General features: G+C 34.0%; 1 protein-coding gene and 1 long non-coding RNA gene across 2 annotated transcripts in view; one reads left to right on the forward strand and one right to left on the reverse strand.

The window, feature by feature from the left end:
- The window catches only part of LOC117115767, a 35,505-nt gene extending 21,332 nt beyond the window's left edge, over positions 1-14,173 (reverse strand). Inside the window, exon 1 of the long non-coding RNA XR_004446607.1 lies at positions 14,007-14,173. This is a non-coding gene — a long non-coding RNA (uncharacterized LOC117115767). The remainder of the gene's footprint in view (positions 1-14,006) is intronic.
- A 1,357-nt stretch (positions 14,174-15,530) lies between these two features.
- Positions 15,531-16,857, forward strand: part of LOC117115762 (peptidyl-prolyl cis-trans isomerase G-like) — a 13,889-nt gene continuing 12,562 nt past the window's right edge. The window contains exon 1 of the mRNA XM_033259691.1: positions 15,531-15,568. Within this exon, the coding sequence (XP_033115582.1) occupies positions 15,551-15,568 (18 nt within the window). The 5' untranslated portion in view covers positions 15,531-15,550. The remainder of the gene's footprint in view (positions 15,569-16,857) is intronic.

The following is a 16,857-nucleotide window of genomic DNA, read 5'->3' on the forward strand; positions in this document are numbered from 1 at the left end:
GAATTGCAAAAAAAAGTTTGAACACAAAAGACAGTAACCATGCCTACTGTACATATTCATTTTTTACCTAACTTTTTGCCCAAATTAGGAGGCTGCTGTATACTAGACACCAGTTTTTTCCCTCCAAAACAAATCTGTATTTACAATAATTCCAACCAAGGGTACATACAGTATTTTCTTTTGTTTGGAGTGTCCACTAATCGATTATTTATTGTTAATGTATTACAAGATCAAAGTTGTTTTGCATTATGGTAGAGAACAAAGGAACACATACTGTATGGATTGAAAATAATAATAATAGTGGTCCACTTTTGAGCACATATTATGGAGACCTCTATGTGCTTAACATGAATACAAAAAAAAAAAAGAAGTAATACTTTCTAACCCTAGACAAACTAATGCTATTCCTTAAACTAAGCATGGTTTAAGAAGTAATATCGAAATAATTAATATACAGTATTAATGCTTGCGGTACACCACATAGATAGTTCTAAAAAGAACTGTTGTTGTTGGTTGATCTCAACATTTCGATTGAGTTGCGCTCAATCGTCTTTAATAGGAGAATAATATCTGCAGAAATCCTGATATTCTCCTGAAGACAATTGAAGCAACTCAATCAAAACGTCGAGATTCTCAACCAACAACAATCTACGTGGTGTAATGCAAGAATTAATATATTATTTCTTCGCCATGCAAACCTTCAAACAATACTGAATTACCTGTCATATTGATACACAATCTTTATTATTAAATTACATATTAAAGTTTTCATTGTAATATGTTGCTGCGGCAAGGATGTGGTATTCAGAATTGGCCATAGTGGTTAATCACTTTACTGAATCCATTTGAAGTTTGATACATTAACAAAATTGAATATCTTATTTAAATGTGTATAAATCTAACAGTAGTAAAATATTTAAATCTAAAATGACAGCACTTACAGTTGCAGATTTTTTCCTCCTTGATTAATTTTTCTCAATGAAACCAGCAAATTTGATACAGAAAATTGGTGATAACTACAATAGAGTATTCAATAACTATTTGTAGCTTTGCATAAAAATAGCAATATTACAGTAGCGTACTGTAGTTCATAAGGATTATATTATATAATGGAATATTACTACTTTAAATTAATGTTCAAGGTGTCTGGATTTGGATTTCTTCGGTGTGATACATACCAATGATACTGTAACACATTAAAGTCCCAAGACTTATTTCCAGTGGGGTCGTTTTGGTGGTGAATTGGGAAGTACACTGGGAGAAATCTTTTCTGAAGAGTGTTATACTACATTCTTTAACGTGCACATGGTCCATTTTGCACGTAGGACCAACGGCTTAAAAGTTTCATCCGAAAGACAGTGCTCTAAAATTTGAGAGATTTACTATTTTTATGAAAAAATTTCATTTTAAAACATAGATCGATTTTTACACTGTAGATTTTTACACAGAGCCAACGATGTTTATTTAATAATAGCAAGGGGATGATTCGGGAGGAAGCAGACAGTACAGACAGCAGAGTTAACATGCAAGTAGAGTACAGCCTTAACACCTTTTATTCACAGCTCAAGCTTGAATAATTTTTGTATTAACACCTGAGAAAAATATTCATAGTCTTTGAATGTCTCTTTAATGATACCAGATCTGCTATCTAATAATACAGCCTACTATTTTTTTATTCACCAATTACTTATTCAAATAATAAGTAATATTAACAGTATCTTACAAGTATGACACTAAAGTATACAGATGAGTCGTCATAGGAATCAGCCATTTGAAACAAATAAAATACGAGTCAGGTGATAAAGAGGAATATCACTATCAGTGACTGCGAAAAATCTGAAAGTAACTATATATTGTGCAAGAAAAATTCTGAAATTGATTTTCATGCCTAGGGACATTCAAGACTAGTATAAATTTACAATACTGTACCTTAATCTAATAGATCAATTCGGTGATGTTCACTTACAGCTGGTCACATCACATAACTTGGGTATACCATGGAAAACATTACAGTGCGATCAATGTGAAAGTATAGGATACTTAATGTTATGGTCGCAAAAACAACCCCCCTCAGTTAATATGAGAAATAAATGGCAAGGCGATTGTTCAAAATAGTATTTATTTACTTGTCCGGGCATTCTCCTAGCATTGTATACTTTGGAATTTAAGTGCTCCTTCGTAAACCTTGGCTAGCCTTAAAATCATAGCGCAGTTCGCAGGTCGAATACTCTCGTGCATACCAAAACAGGCCATAGATGTGCAGGGGCCTAGACCTAAATGTTTGTCGAAAAATCTGAATGTTTACGGCCATTAGCTATGGGAGCATTAGCAAAACCGGCAAAATTGTCAAATTTCCAATCAATTTGGTAAAGTGTGCTGGGAATTATGATGACCTTTACAGCAATATCAATGGACGGCCACAATAGCAATCTCCATGTAAACATCGCTGTTCCAGTCCATTGTTTACATCCAACACCCAAGTTAGGTCACATGACGCCCATCACCGAATTGGTTGATTAGTGACTATATATAATTTTTTCGCGAACATGCAGCATTCTTCTTTCTTGCCCACTAATGCCACTCTCAAGATAAGATATTTTAATTCATCCCACAAGAATTAACTAATCCGATTTACTGAACTGTTTACGTCACCGATACGATCATGAGCGATAAAGTACGTCCTCTCTAATTTGTACCTCGCACACTGGCGGTCAATTGAGTAGGTCTGAACCTGTATACTTGTTTAATTGTCATAATCTTGGTCAGATTTAACAAGTTTGAAATAATTTATCTCTACAATCACGCCAACAAAAAAAAAATTCTGGTGTTGGCCACGTTTTGGGAAAATTTAAAAAAATTGTAGGTCGGTAGGTATTTTTTTCAATTTTTTTATATTAATACCAATAAATTATGCCTAAAATGTAGAAAATACACAAAAATACTACAAAGACCATTTTAAAATCTATATTGAAGAGCAAAACGACTGCACAACACCGTTGCATCGTCTACGTCAGAAGATAGGCACTTTCTAGTCTTTTTAGCAAATTAAAAAGATAGTGTTCGTTGTAGTTAAAAAGAAAAAAAACTAAAATGCCGACCCTCAATTTCGGAAATTAAGGGAATATTAACACAATCGATCCACACCTCTTCTTAAACAAACCGTGCGAAGTAGGATTGCATTGTTGGTTTGACAATGTATCCCAAAATACATTGCGCCATGATACTTCCGGTGTCATTTCATTTTTTTTCATTTCATTTCTTTAGGCACGAGCGCCAAGGATATGCTAATAAGTGAACTTAATCACTGCCCTACATGGCATATCCATTTAACACCAGAGGACTTAATATATCTAATACATGTATTGGCATGTTTTATAAATGGCGAAGTTTGGCGGCTCGCCTTGGGTAGTGAAAATATGTTCAAGGATATAGTTTATTATATAAACACAACCTAGACTTTACTATAAAGCATTAAATACTGCCATGATAATTATTCTATCATAGCTGGCATGCTCACGTGAGATGTCGTTTGCCAGCGTGTAGTGACTTTCAGTGTGTGTTTGCCTGATTACTAAGAATAAGGGGCTATTCATTTCAGTTGGTTCCAATGAAAAGCAAGGCTAAAACAGGGTTATAGCTGTAGAAAACTAAGGGTGGGTGAGTGGGTGATAGACATTTCACTACATATCTGCTTTAAATTTGAGAGAGGTTTGGCTGTAGCAACTGTCTGGTTCTCTACTTTGTGAATGCTCACCTGGATAAACCGACTAATTAGTCAGTTTATCCAGGTAAAGTATAACCATTGATTTGTGTGAACTAGACAATGCAGAAATGTAAAATTAGTGCATGGTGGTATGCCTCTCCTATGCTTGTACTCCGAGATTGGTACAATCTTACCACTAGCATGCTTGTACTCTGAGGTTTATACAATTTTACCACTAGCATGCTTGTACTTTGAAATTTCTACAATCTTACCACTAGCATGTGTACTGAGATTTCTACAATCTTACCAAAACATGCTTGTACTCTGAGATTTGTACCTGTCCAGGAACTGTAGACCATCCATGGGTAGATATACTATAGCTCCATGGATGGAGGAATGCACAGTCATGCAATCTTCCTATCAATGTGTTATGACCAACTAGACAAGGTCAATGTTTTGTTAAATGATCTGGAACAAAACACATTAGAGAGTATGTACAGTAAATCATTAATTAAAGATTGACCTTTATCAATATCATTTCCCCTTACAAACTTAATCAATCATATTAGAATTGTCAAAAAATTTTAATGTTTTATAGACAACAGGAAGTTGTGCAGTAGTGATAACTAGTTTTGTACTGAAGATGGGACCAGGCCAGACACTTAGTGTCTAAGTGTACAGTGGAATACAATATCTGTTTTTTAAAAGACGGTTAAATGCAGCCACACTGTCAGAGATGCATTTTGCTTGTAATAAATTGTCAGATTGGTAGGTTTTTAAAGATGATATTAAACAGAAAAAAAACATTAAAAAATAATAAATTAAACTTATTTTAATTTTAGATCTTTTTAATTTAAACAAACAAACAAACATCCAAAATAAACACATTGCTTCAGAATTAAAATTGACCAATGTTGACATCCGATTGCTAGTCTGAATAGCGATCAGCCTCAGTGTTCTTATAAAGTGAGTTCTTATTAAAAAAATAATAAAAAAAAACACACACGCAAACACACCCACACATGTAACCACCATATAATGAGCAAGAAGACAAAAGATAGTCAAAAAGTCATACTTAAGTCTTTCAATTAGTGCCCTCTCTAAAACAAAATACACACAAAACTTTGAATTGCGTTCAGCAAAAAGTATTGCATTTAAAATTTGAAAAATTAACTTTCAATGGCACATGTAAACCAATCAAGCTGTAATTACATCACAGATTCACTTGAGAATTCTGATAGAGTATCAGAGAAATGTTGTGTGAGTATGTTTTCTTAAAAACAAATTAATTGGATCATCAGAATTCTAAGTAAAATGAAAACAAAGATTGATAAACAAGATAAATTATGAATGTTACACTAATAAAAAGAAAGCATTTACCCATGCAGCAACAAAATTATATAAATAAACAACTGGTAATATAAACAAGAGCCCAAAGAAAGACTGTATGGTTGAAAGTATTAATGTGGTTCTTTAAGAGAGAGTCCGATTTTTCATAATTAAGGTAAGGTTTGTTAGTTTTCTTTACTGTTTTTGGTGATTTTAGAACTGCATAAAGCATTAGGTGCATTAAATTAACATGTTACAATTAATCATTTACATTATTATGATTCATATTTTTAGCCATAAGAAAAATTATTACATATTCTTTGACCATCCCTTTAATGACCATTCTTGTTGGTTATGATACTCTAGTTTTCTAATTACTTACTCAAGTAATAATACCATCTTTTGCAAGTAATGGCATTCTCCTGGGGGCTGTAGTGTCATATGATTCTCTTCAACAACAACTTTATTCCAACAACCTCAATGGCAATGTATAAAGCATTATGCAAATTATGGTATCGTGAACAAGAGTGCGAAAGGGTGCGTAAATTAATGCTCTATGTATGTGTCTCAACAGAAAATAGAAAAAGATTATGGAAAAATAATATATAGATTCAAGAACATTTAATGGTTGGGTGTACATGGAAATTAAAATGTAATTTAGTCATGTAGAAACATCGATTTGCTGATGAGAATTATGATTGGTTGATGTGAAATGTGATTAAAACTATAGATTTTGGGTAGGAAACGCCAGATGTTTGATTTGAACTCCTTGGAATATTTATGCCCATAGTAAATTATTAAATTAATTTACACTTAAATTTACTTTAATACCAAAGATGGTTCAGTACAGTACTGTAGATTGAGAATAATTTTTGAGGAACAATTCATAAAAGTGACCAACTGCAAACATACACTTTTTTTTCTAGTCTTATTATATTAAAGTACAAGGCCATGATTTACTTCAACAAGAAAATAAAAGTGAACCCCAAATTACTGTAAATTTAACTAATAAATAATAGTGAATTATCAGTGTCTTTTTTTTTTATTGTTACATGGCAACCGAATATTCAACTTGTACCATTTTTAATCGATCATTAAATCAATCAATCAATCGTCAAAGAATTGCGAGTGAAGAATTTCACTGCAGCAGTCATTATCTAATCTTGGCCCGATTCGACTCTTGACAACTCCTGAAACTGTTTGACAGGGGATCCGAAATGTCTGACAAGGGGTCTAAACCACGAGGCTGACTAGAGCCTTGTCAGGGTCCTGGAAAAAAAAGAATAGAAGCTGCCCTTTCTCCCCGCCACCATTTGACCAAAGAGATTAACTTATTTTTAGACAGTGGCTATTAGTATTATACAGTATATCCCAGTCTTACACAAATTCTTAAATACTGATCGAATAGTACTGTCCTAATCCATTGTACATGCAATAACATCCAATCAGTATTAAGAATTCATTCAAGACTGGTGTAACAATAGCAACTTTGACATACTGTAAATTGTTTAGTGGACTTTTTAAAAGATTTTCAAAGGAGAATGTAAAATTTAAAAAAGAAACGAAATAAAATCATATTAAATTAGCTAAATTTGCTATTTCCATCATATTTTTTTAGCTTCAACTAAACGGGACAATCACTGATGATTAAAATGCACTAGGTAAACATTGTCATCTATTAAGATAGTAGTCATGGTGTTTAATGGAGGTTTGCGTTTATGACTAACTGTACAGTATTTCATGTGCTAAAAATATAATTACACTGTCAACTAACTCTTCTGAAAGCAAACATCACCACACACATTAATTACATTTATCCATAGCAACAAGCTACTGTATTTGCTTCAAATTTACAGTATTTTTTAACCAAGATGAAATTTACTTTAGCAAAAGGTTAATTGTGCAATAAATGAATACAAACTCAATTGCTTTCTTTTGTGAGCGTAGGTGTTGATGTACAGAAGACTGTAAGAGCTTGTTCTTAAATTAATTAAGTGATATTTTTTAACTGATGGAAGTTGTTGCTACATTATAATTATAGTAGAACCTCTATATAAATGAAAACAAAAAAAAAAAGAAACTTTTATTTTGTGAGCATAGGACAGTGTTGATGTACAGAAGATTGTAAGACTTGTTGTTATTAAATTAAAGTAATATTTTTAATTGAATGAAATTGTTGTTACATTATAATTACTGTAGAACCCCTATATCAAGGGGACACCTCTAGGACCAAAAAACAGGGACTTACCATGGTGTCAAAACATTTTCCCTATGGCTAAAAAGTTTCCCTTTATTAATAGGGATGTCCCCCTAACAGGGGTGTCCCAAGTAGGGGTCCTACTATATTACTGTATAAATTCAAGTTTATTATTCAATACAACTAATATGCATTTGTCAATAAAAATGAAATTTTTGGAAGAATAAATATACTGTAATTGGTTCTTCAATGGACTATAAGTACATCAGATCAGGCATGATTTGAAGACACAGCACCACCAGTCGGCAAGCTGGAGATGTACCTTAACCTGTACATTCCAGCCATTTGATAATGGTAGCTGTCAGCAACCGAAACTGTAATGCAAGTTTCAAAACTTTTAGTCGATATATTGAAGAACCACTTACCATTACCAATACTAGTAAGGTTGACACTATTAACGCTTTGGTTGGTGCCTCAAAGTAAAGTTTGAAAAAAATAGTTAGCATGGGAAAACTGTGCTTTTAAAAAATTAGAGGTTTACTAATTCCATCGTTGACTTGATTATAATTTTCATTCAAGTTGGTCCTCAGATGACTGGTCTTTTCTATTTTAAATAATAATTTCTATTAAAAATGATAATATAGTAAATAATGAATTTGAATATTGTATTGCAGGCTACATAAAAATGTTCATATACGTCAGTAATTGATATTTAATATTATACAGGTATTTTCAATTTTTAATAACTAAATTTTAATTTTTGTGTACAATTTTTCATAATGTAATAAATTGATATCTTATTTACAGTTTCTTCCCGTAATGATGTTTTTGTGTTGTCTTGATGTTTTTTCTTAAAATCTGTAGCGTACAAAAAGTAATTTTCTAATGTTTTTTTATTTTATATTGGACAAATGAATGCAGTGCATTCTTTTGTTTGGAAATTGCTGGTTGATCTTTTAAGGATAGGCCTTTGATCAGGGCTGAGAAAGTATGACTGCACCCAGCAGTTGAATGTAGCTGGCATAAACTAAAGCCGGGAAGTCACCACGCTCATCGACATCAACAATCAGCAGACAGCATTGTGTCGTCTAACGGTCCCAGGGAGCAGAATTTGATTTGTAGTGGGACGGTCATGGCCGTCTTACGATCAGTGGGTGCCCAGCTTAAGAGGCTTGAGAACCCTGGATAAGGCTTCTTTGGATTCTCTACTTTTTTGACAATTTCATTAATGTTTTTTTTTTAGAAAAAAATAGAACACTAATAACGAAACAGTGCAATGCATACACAATTAATTAATCAAATTACATACTTTATGTTTTTCCATCGCAATAATGAGTTACATTCCTAATGGAAGGAAGACAAAATACAAAATTGTAAACTTTCAATTCAACAATTTCAATTTAGATCTAGAGTAATTAGAGATCTCTAATCATCTCATAACTTGTGCACCATACATTAACCTATTTCAACCCTGACATCTTGAGCTTACCTCAACCATCACCCACGTCTATACAGTCAAAATTCTATTAATCGCTACTGTATATTTTGTATGTCCAATTGTATTGTTATAGTAGAGGAGATTTGGCGCAGTGGAAATGGTTTGCTTTCCCAACATCAAGGTCGGGGTTTCAATCCTGTGCATTTCGCTTATGACTTCGAGCAAGGCACATTACCTACATTGCGAACAGTCTACTTAGCTGTATCGATGGGTACCACCAAATTGCTGGGAGTAGCCTGCAGTGGACCAGTGTCTGAACCAGGGGGAGCATCATACACTGATCCGCATTACGCAGCTTGACATTGCGGATAAGCTTCTGCCTACATCCCTACTTATAATTATAGGACTTGGCTATACTGCACAATATTATATTATTGTCCTCTGTCTACAGTAGATACTTTTACTAAATAAGAAAACAACATTTTTAATATTTTTTTTCTGCCCTCCACTGACAATCTCTAAAAAAATTGTCATGTAATGCACATGTACTGTATCCGACGTCCTCTTTAAAGAGCTCAATTCACAATTCAAGAGTTTTGTCAAATCGGGAATGCCTCAGGGCCAGCTTACTGTACGTCAAATGTGCATAAGTAGTTTCTTTTAAACCAACTCCAGGCAACCTACATTTGGTCCAACATTCAAGTCAATTCAGGTCTCACGATAGTAAGACCTAGGGCAACTTAACTACGTTAATACAATCGTAACTGGTTCACCTCTATAGCGTACAATAATTTTGAGTTAGCCACAGTTACAGTGCAGTTAATAATTGTGAATAGGATAAAGCTTTGCTCTAACAGAGTTTATTTCAAAATAGATTAAATACTGTAACTCACTGTTGAATTGTTTTCATACTGCCATGTATAGCAGAATGAAAACAATTACATTCAGTATTCTAATGTTGCAATATGTGACCGGCTCTAGTGAAAAACCCGCTGTTTGTCTCAAATAATAATTTCCAACAAGCACCAAAATGTTTGAGAATCAGAATTTTGAACATTTTCATGTTTTTGAATTTTATAAAAGAAGATATTTATTTATAAATTTATAACAGAAGATTTCTGCAAAATATCAATCACTAAATCAACTGAAAAGTATCAAAATTACTTTTTACTTACAACAAATCTTAATAATAAAGTATTGACTTTGGAATCTTCTATTTTCTCAAACCTACATCGTTGATGTATACAATTAATTAAATATCCATAACTTTGCTAATACTCAACCAATTTCCATCACGTAAACACTGTTATAAAGAATTCATGCAGAATCTAAAAACACCAAAAACTCAATTTTGAATTTTTACTAAAAATGGCTAGTTTTGCCAGAGCCAGTCACATATTTTTTTTTTTTTTTTTAATGAGCTACAGGTATACACAGTGAATGATCAATAACTTAATTTTCAAACTTGTTTAAAAAATAATTACGTGGTATTTTAGGCCAATTAAAATTAATTGCTAGTTTTACGTCCCCACTCTCCTCAATTTTTTGAACCTCAAGGAAAAATTTACTATTTGCCAATTTTCAAAAAAGTAACTTATCCATGGAAAATAAAAAAAAAATTACGAATTGAAAGACTGTTGTCAATGCCTATCATAAATGGCAGAATACATTACATGTACTGTAAGATTCATTTAACTTGTATATAAAAAATGATTTTTATTATTTACTGTACCAGTTAGTAAACCTAGTATATAAATAATGCTCAAAATTTAGGATGCAAAGAGCAAATAGCAAACATGGCAACCCTACAAGGCCAACAAGAAGAGTCTGAAAAACTTCTGAGCGGAGTTTTGGCAATGTGAGGAGTATTCCTAAGACATAGTACCAATGTGATCGGATTGTAAAATGTAACCGTTTTGACGCACAACAGGAATACCGCCGTGCGAGACTAGGCCCTGGGCCTAGGCCCTTGGCAGAAAATCAACACCACACCAATCACAACAAGCGTACCGTAGGCATCACCTACAGTAATTTTGAATTCAGACTGACAGGATACTAGCCAGGCTAGTGATCTGGAGGTCGTGGGTTCGAGTCCCACCCGAGAACAACTTGCGATTTTTTTCGCAGTTGTTTTCAAATGTACTGAGTATTCGGTACATTTCCACGTCAGGTAGGGAAAAAAAAAAATTACACTTATACATGTTTCTCCTGACGCAAATCCGGTTATTGTCTATTTTTCCATCACGACAATAACAATTACTATCAACACTGCAGTACCCGCTGCTTACTTGGACTCGAATTCAACCCTGGCCATCAGGCGCAAGCTCGGTGGTCTAGAGGTATGATGCCAGGCTAGTGATCTGATGATCGTGGGTTCGAGTCCCACCCGAGAACAACTTGCGATTTTTTTTTTTTCGCAGTATTCGGTACATTTCCATCAGGTAGGGCAAAAATTACACCTATATATGTTTCTCCTGACGCAAATCCGGTTATTGTCTATTATTCCATCACGACAATAACAATTACTATCAGGATACTTTCTGTTATTAACTTGCATGTTTGCGTATGCTTTAGTTTCTTTTTTAGAGGAAGCTCAACACAACTACTCGTTTTTCGGTATTGCCTAGGCCTACATCCATATCGCTCTCATCGGACACCATTTTTGAAATCGTGCTTTACTAGACTGTTGTTGGTACGAAATCAGTAGGCCATGGAGCACTATACAGTTCAGAGTGCAACTCTGACATCAATTTGGCCAATGAAATTTGTTTTTTCGAAATCAGTAGACCGTGGAGCATGAATTAATTTTTCGTATACAGTTCAGATTGTAATTCTGACAGCGATTTGGTCAATGAAATTGGTTTTTTTTAGAAATCAGTAGACCGTAGAGCGCGAATTACTATTTTGTATACAGTTCAGAGCGCTGTTTTCAGGACGAATTTAAGTGGTCTTGTTCTTATCTACATCATAGGATTATCATTTTTATTCGGAAATGCGCAAAAAGCAGAGATTTTCAACCCAAAATCGGAGTGCGGAGTTTTGCTTAAATAAACGGAGTAACTCCACCAAAATTGGAGTGGTTGGCATGTCTGAATTAGTAAATATCCCTACCAAATAATAATTTCAAATCCCAGACATGATTTATTAAAAACTAATTTTATTTGGCCTTTTAATTGAAATTTTACAATTGGGTAGTCATTTAATTTGATTTTTTCCAAACATCCCAGAGCTCATCTTTGGTAAAAACAAAAAAATCCCGCGTTTGATTTAAGATTTTGCGTCAGTTGGCAACATGCATGTTTTTTGGCTGTGACTATTGTTACACCAGTTATTGAGAATGTTAATATTTCTCACACTGTTTCAAAATATTGTGTATTTTCATATTGTTATTGAAAATCAAAGTAAAATGAATTATAATATTATTTGAATTGAATTAATTTCAGAAGAAAAAAAAAAGATTACACCTAGGTCTAGTAACTTACCAAATACTGTACCCATGCAAAATGTTCTAAAAGTATGACATACTTTTTGTCAAATAAATTCAAGTTTCTCTTCCTCAGAACTTTACTATAAGTAGGATGGTAATTACATTAATTTATAGTGTGGGCAGGAAACTTTCCATTAATTAAACTTTAAATTGAATATGTCTGGTAGATTAGTCTCACAAAGATAGGCCTGCTTTAAATTCAAGAATGAAAATTGTGTGCCTTTGTAGTTAGTTGTAGTAGGCCAGTAGCCAGTGGGATTTTCTTGATTCGGGCAAACCTCCCTCTCTCTGGTAGCGAAACCCCACCCCAACAAACACTCAAAGTCAGCTTGGGAGGATCAATTTCTGACACAGCAAAGTACATGCGCCTACCTGCCAACTTTGTTGGTGTCTGAGTGAGAAAAAAAAAAAATATATATATAGGGCCCTCTATGTAAAAATCACAAAATAGAGCACCCTCTGTTATTTAAAAAAAACTGTAGTGATGACTGCTTGTTTACAGTCGTCGTTCGGTAGAGCTTTGATAAAAGAAATTTATAAGGCCTGTATTCACATTAACAATGAATTCGCTTCATTTTATCCATTTTTAAGGGTATATATAAATAGGCCGATTATTTATACCCTTAAAAATGAATTCACTTCATTTTATCCATTTTTAAGGGTATAAATAATCGGCCTATAAATTTTATCTCTTATAAAATTTTTATGATGTGCGAGACTTAGGCCATACAAGGTAAATGCGAGATGTAAAAAGTGCATGGTCATGCGCGAGACTTGTGCATTATGTGTGAGAGTTGGCAGGTGTACATGTGCACATAGTAAAATACTCTCATGCACCATACAGGACCTACATACAGGCCTAGGCCTACTTGACTCTCGTTTATTCCTATTTACTGCATCGGCTTACTATCTGTAGGCCTAGGCTAATGGAAAAATGTTCAGGGCAACCAAAGATACTAGAAATATAAGAGAGAGCACTCGCATAGCAAAAATGAGGCGGAAATTAGTCCAGACGTACGAGGCGCCCTTCTCCTTTTATAAAGCAAGTTTTCTATACTTGATCCAGACGTACAGGGCACCCTTCAGATGCTAGGTATAACCAGACCCACGCGGTGCACTTCTTTTTCCACTAATGGAGGAAAACTTTATCACTAATCAGAGTCCGGTCATACAAATCTGCACTTTTGTTTGTTTTTATTGCTTTGATTTATTTATGCCTACTTGTTTGTATCTTATGGATAGTAACAACGATTTCAACCTCCGCAAAAGGAGGTTATGTTACATGTATTCACAGTTATGTAACAGTGGCAGAAGTTTTTTAGATCCAGCTGTACGCGGCGCCCCATTTTTTGTATTCCCACCATGCATTTCGGTGGAAAAGTTTTTTTCTGTGGAGAACTCTATCTTGTGTTTCTAGTATCTTGGGCAGCACACAGCATGAATAATAAAGCAGTCAGCTACACTAGGCCTAGGCCTAGGCCTCTTCTAGGGGCCTATGCCTACCTACACTAGGCCTATATCTTAACTTCTGACTCTGAAACACCTTGGTTGGTAGAAAGAAGGCCAAACTGAAACAAGTTTAGGCCTAGGCCCGGGCCTAGCCTAGCGATGCTCTAGGCCCTAGGCCGTTAGTTAAATTTTTATTCTTATTATACTACCACCTGTAAAACTTCTCAAAATAATTATAACTCCATGGACGACTTTTGTCTCATCCAACGTATTCAAACAGCTCAGCCAGCTGAGTGAGTGGAAATAATGAATCGATGAGCAACCAGGCAAAGGATGAGGCAACTCACTTATCATTATTTTTTACGATAACAAAAGTAGCAAATTAGTTAAAAATTAAACTTACTTTGTGTAAAGCTGAAGTAACTTCGTGGTTCTGAACGATTTCTGACAAAATAAGAGAGTAAGACGTGAACAAACGAATGATCGCCGTTTACATACAGTAATCACCTCACAGTATTCGCGGGATCTGGATTTGAATGTTTACTTTCTATATTTCCCCACGACCTGAAGTGTCTCTCTACGCATGCGCATATTTAGAGGGCGGTATTATACATTTTTTGAAACCAAAATGATCGACGAGAACATGACAAAATAAAGATGCATGCAAATTAACATTAATAGGGGTACAAATTTCATACAGTACTAAAAAAAAACAAATATTGAAATTTAGAGAAATTGACCGGAGTCACAAAATCTTTCCAGTGACTGAGACATAAACCAGAAATTAAACACAAAACAGAAAAGGTAAATTAGTATTTTGATTCAAATACCGTATATAAAAACATAAACATTAACACATATAGGCCCATATTGTCTTATTGGTTATTACTTGTATTTGAAAACTAAGTTTTTGAGAGGCTAAGATCAATTGATTTAAACTGTGAAGAAAACGTAGGCATGGAAGAAGCAGTCATGTAGCTTCCTAAAGGCATGTATACAAATTTTGTTTACTTTATATATAGGCTTATTTTTATTTTTCAGAGGTTTTTCTTGGTGACTAGTATATATGTTAATTGATTTTTAACACTTTTTAAAGTGTTAACATTCAAATTTCTGATGGTTTGGAACAACCTTCCCACATAACAATATTATATTATAATATCGTCATATAACTTGCAGGGGAGCAGTACGTACTCACCCCCTGCACCATCACCATTCGACGATATGTGGTACAATTAAAATTTGTTATGCAAATTCGCTTCTACAAGCGCTCAAACTGATAACATTTTCGCAGTTATTTAAACAGATAGAACATGAATTTTATTTTTCATAATTACTACTGCTCTTTTAGAATCCGGTGGACGAATTTTTGATCAATGAACGACGATAATTCAACCACCGAATAGAGTCAGAACCGTCTGAAAATTAAAAAAAAAAAATTCTATATTTGAATTTCTTATTGATCGTTCACAATACTATTAGTATTAGCATTTTCATAAGTGTACAAACACTACGCTAAGGGGAGAGGTTACATAAATTTGTACACATTTACATATGCATGAATGTTGATTCATGATAAACAAAAAAAAAATGGAGAATGGTAAAATTGCAAAATCATTTTTTAAAATAATTTTTTAAAACGTAAGTTCTTTTGTTTTCTGCTTTATCCAGAATATAAAGTTTTAATTGATATTTATCATTTTTTATGTTTACTTTTATTGCCATAGCATAGTAGAGCCCTATAATTTATATTTGTAGACTTTATATAGGCTAAGTCAGATGATCATTTCTTTCATTTTTCTAGAAAAGAATTATTGAAAATCGCTATACTGTATTTTGATCAGTGTTACTTACATTGGAAGTATCCTTCTCAAAAATTAGTCTTGATGCGCTTGAGTGAATTTTTACTGCGGCACACGCTATAGAGGGCGCTGTTAAGAATTTAAAATGGCGTCTGATTTGGAGGTAGTAAAAATTCACGTCTTCTTATTCACAATTCAGACTTCACTAGGAGGTTTTGTTTAATATATAATATAAAGACATTTTAAGATGATTGTAGTTCTCTCTCGTAAAAATAATTTGATTTGAGAAAAATGTCTAATATAACACAAAGAGTAGGCCTAGAACACTAGGTAGGCCTAATATAAGAAGCTGGAGCCTAGCTAGGCTAGGCCAGGCCCTAGTAGTACTAGCTAGCTAGGCTACCTGTCCTCCTACTATGCTATGCTAGGCTAGTCCTAGGGCGGCCTACTACAAACATGGCTAGGGCTCCAGGGCCTAGTTAGGCTAGTGAATCAGGTATACAAGTTGGCCACCATGTTTCATCTCTGGGTGATACTATTCTAAAAGTGGGTGTTGTTGGGTAATGTGTGTAGGCCCTAGTTAGGACTAGGTCTAAGGTAGGCCTAGTTTTTCATAAACTCATTTACATAAATCAAGGCAATTCAACAAAAGGACGCACATCTCCGCTCTCGAACATAGCGTGTGCGTACAGTCCTTTGATCTTTACTGTGGCATCGACAATCCGATACTACTAGTTGCGAGTACAGCCGTCAATTATTAGTCTATGCGTGCTGTACATTTTTTGGTGTTAGTTACTATTTTGTTTATTTTGAATACTTTGCCATGTCTGTTAAATCTGATTTCTTTTTCACCACGAGCTTGTTAAACGCTTCTATAAAGTGCAATTTGATTCGTGAAAATTGACCAACAAAATGGAAAGTTATAGCAATTGAAAGCTTACGATTTTTTATAATTTTAATATTCTTATATAATATTGAACTGTCATTTTGACAATGTTCGACTAAGGTGCACAAAATGAACATTTGCGTAGATACAGAAAATTTATTTTTTTCTGCAAAGTGAGTCTCATGAACAACAATACACCACAACATTGGTAAAATTAATGTTGAAATAAAGAATATAATTTCAGTCTGATGTTAGTGCAAAATATCATTAGGCCTTTGTAATCACCGCACGACGCGCAATTATCATGGCAACTAACAATTCGTAATTCGTCACATACTGTATGCTGGCGGTTTATGGTCTGGTTGCTATGGTGTTTGTGACATTCAGTATGTAAAAAAAAAAATCGCAAAAAAAAAAAAAAAAAAAAGGAGCAGCACGGGGTATCAATTCAAGGTTTTAAAGTGTAATAAATAATTACAGTAGAACCTCGTTTTTACGTACCACAGTTATACGAACCCTCGGTTTTACGTACACCTCGTATCGACGATGACGTCATCAAATACCCC

This window comes from Anneissia japonica, unplaced genomic scaffold (assembly GCF_011630105.1).
Source record: "Anneissia japonica isolate Jap-2015-1 unplaced genomic scaffold, ASM1163010v1 scaffold287962_len325480_cov183, whole genome shotgun sequence".
Taxonomy (NCBI): Eukaryota; Metazoa; Echinodermata; class Crinoidea; order Comatulida; family Comatulidae; genus Anneissia; species Anneissia japonica.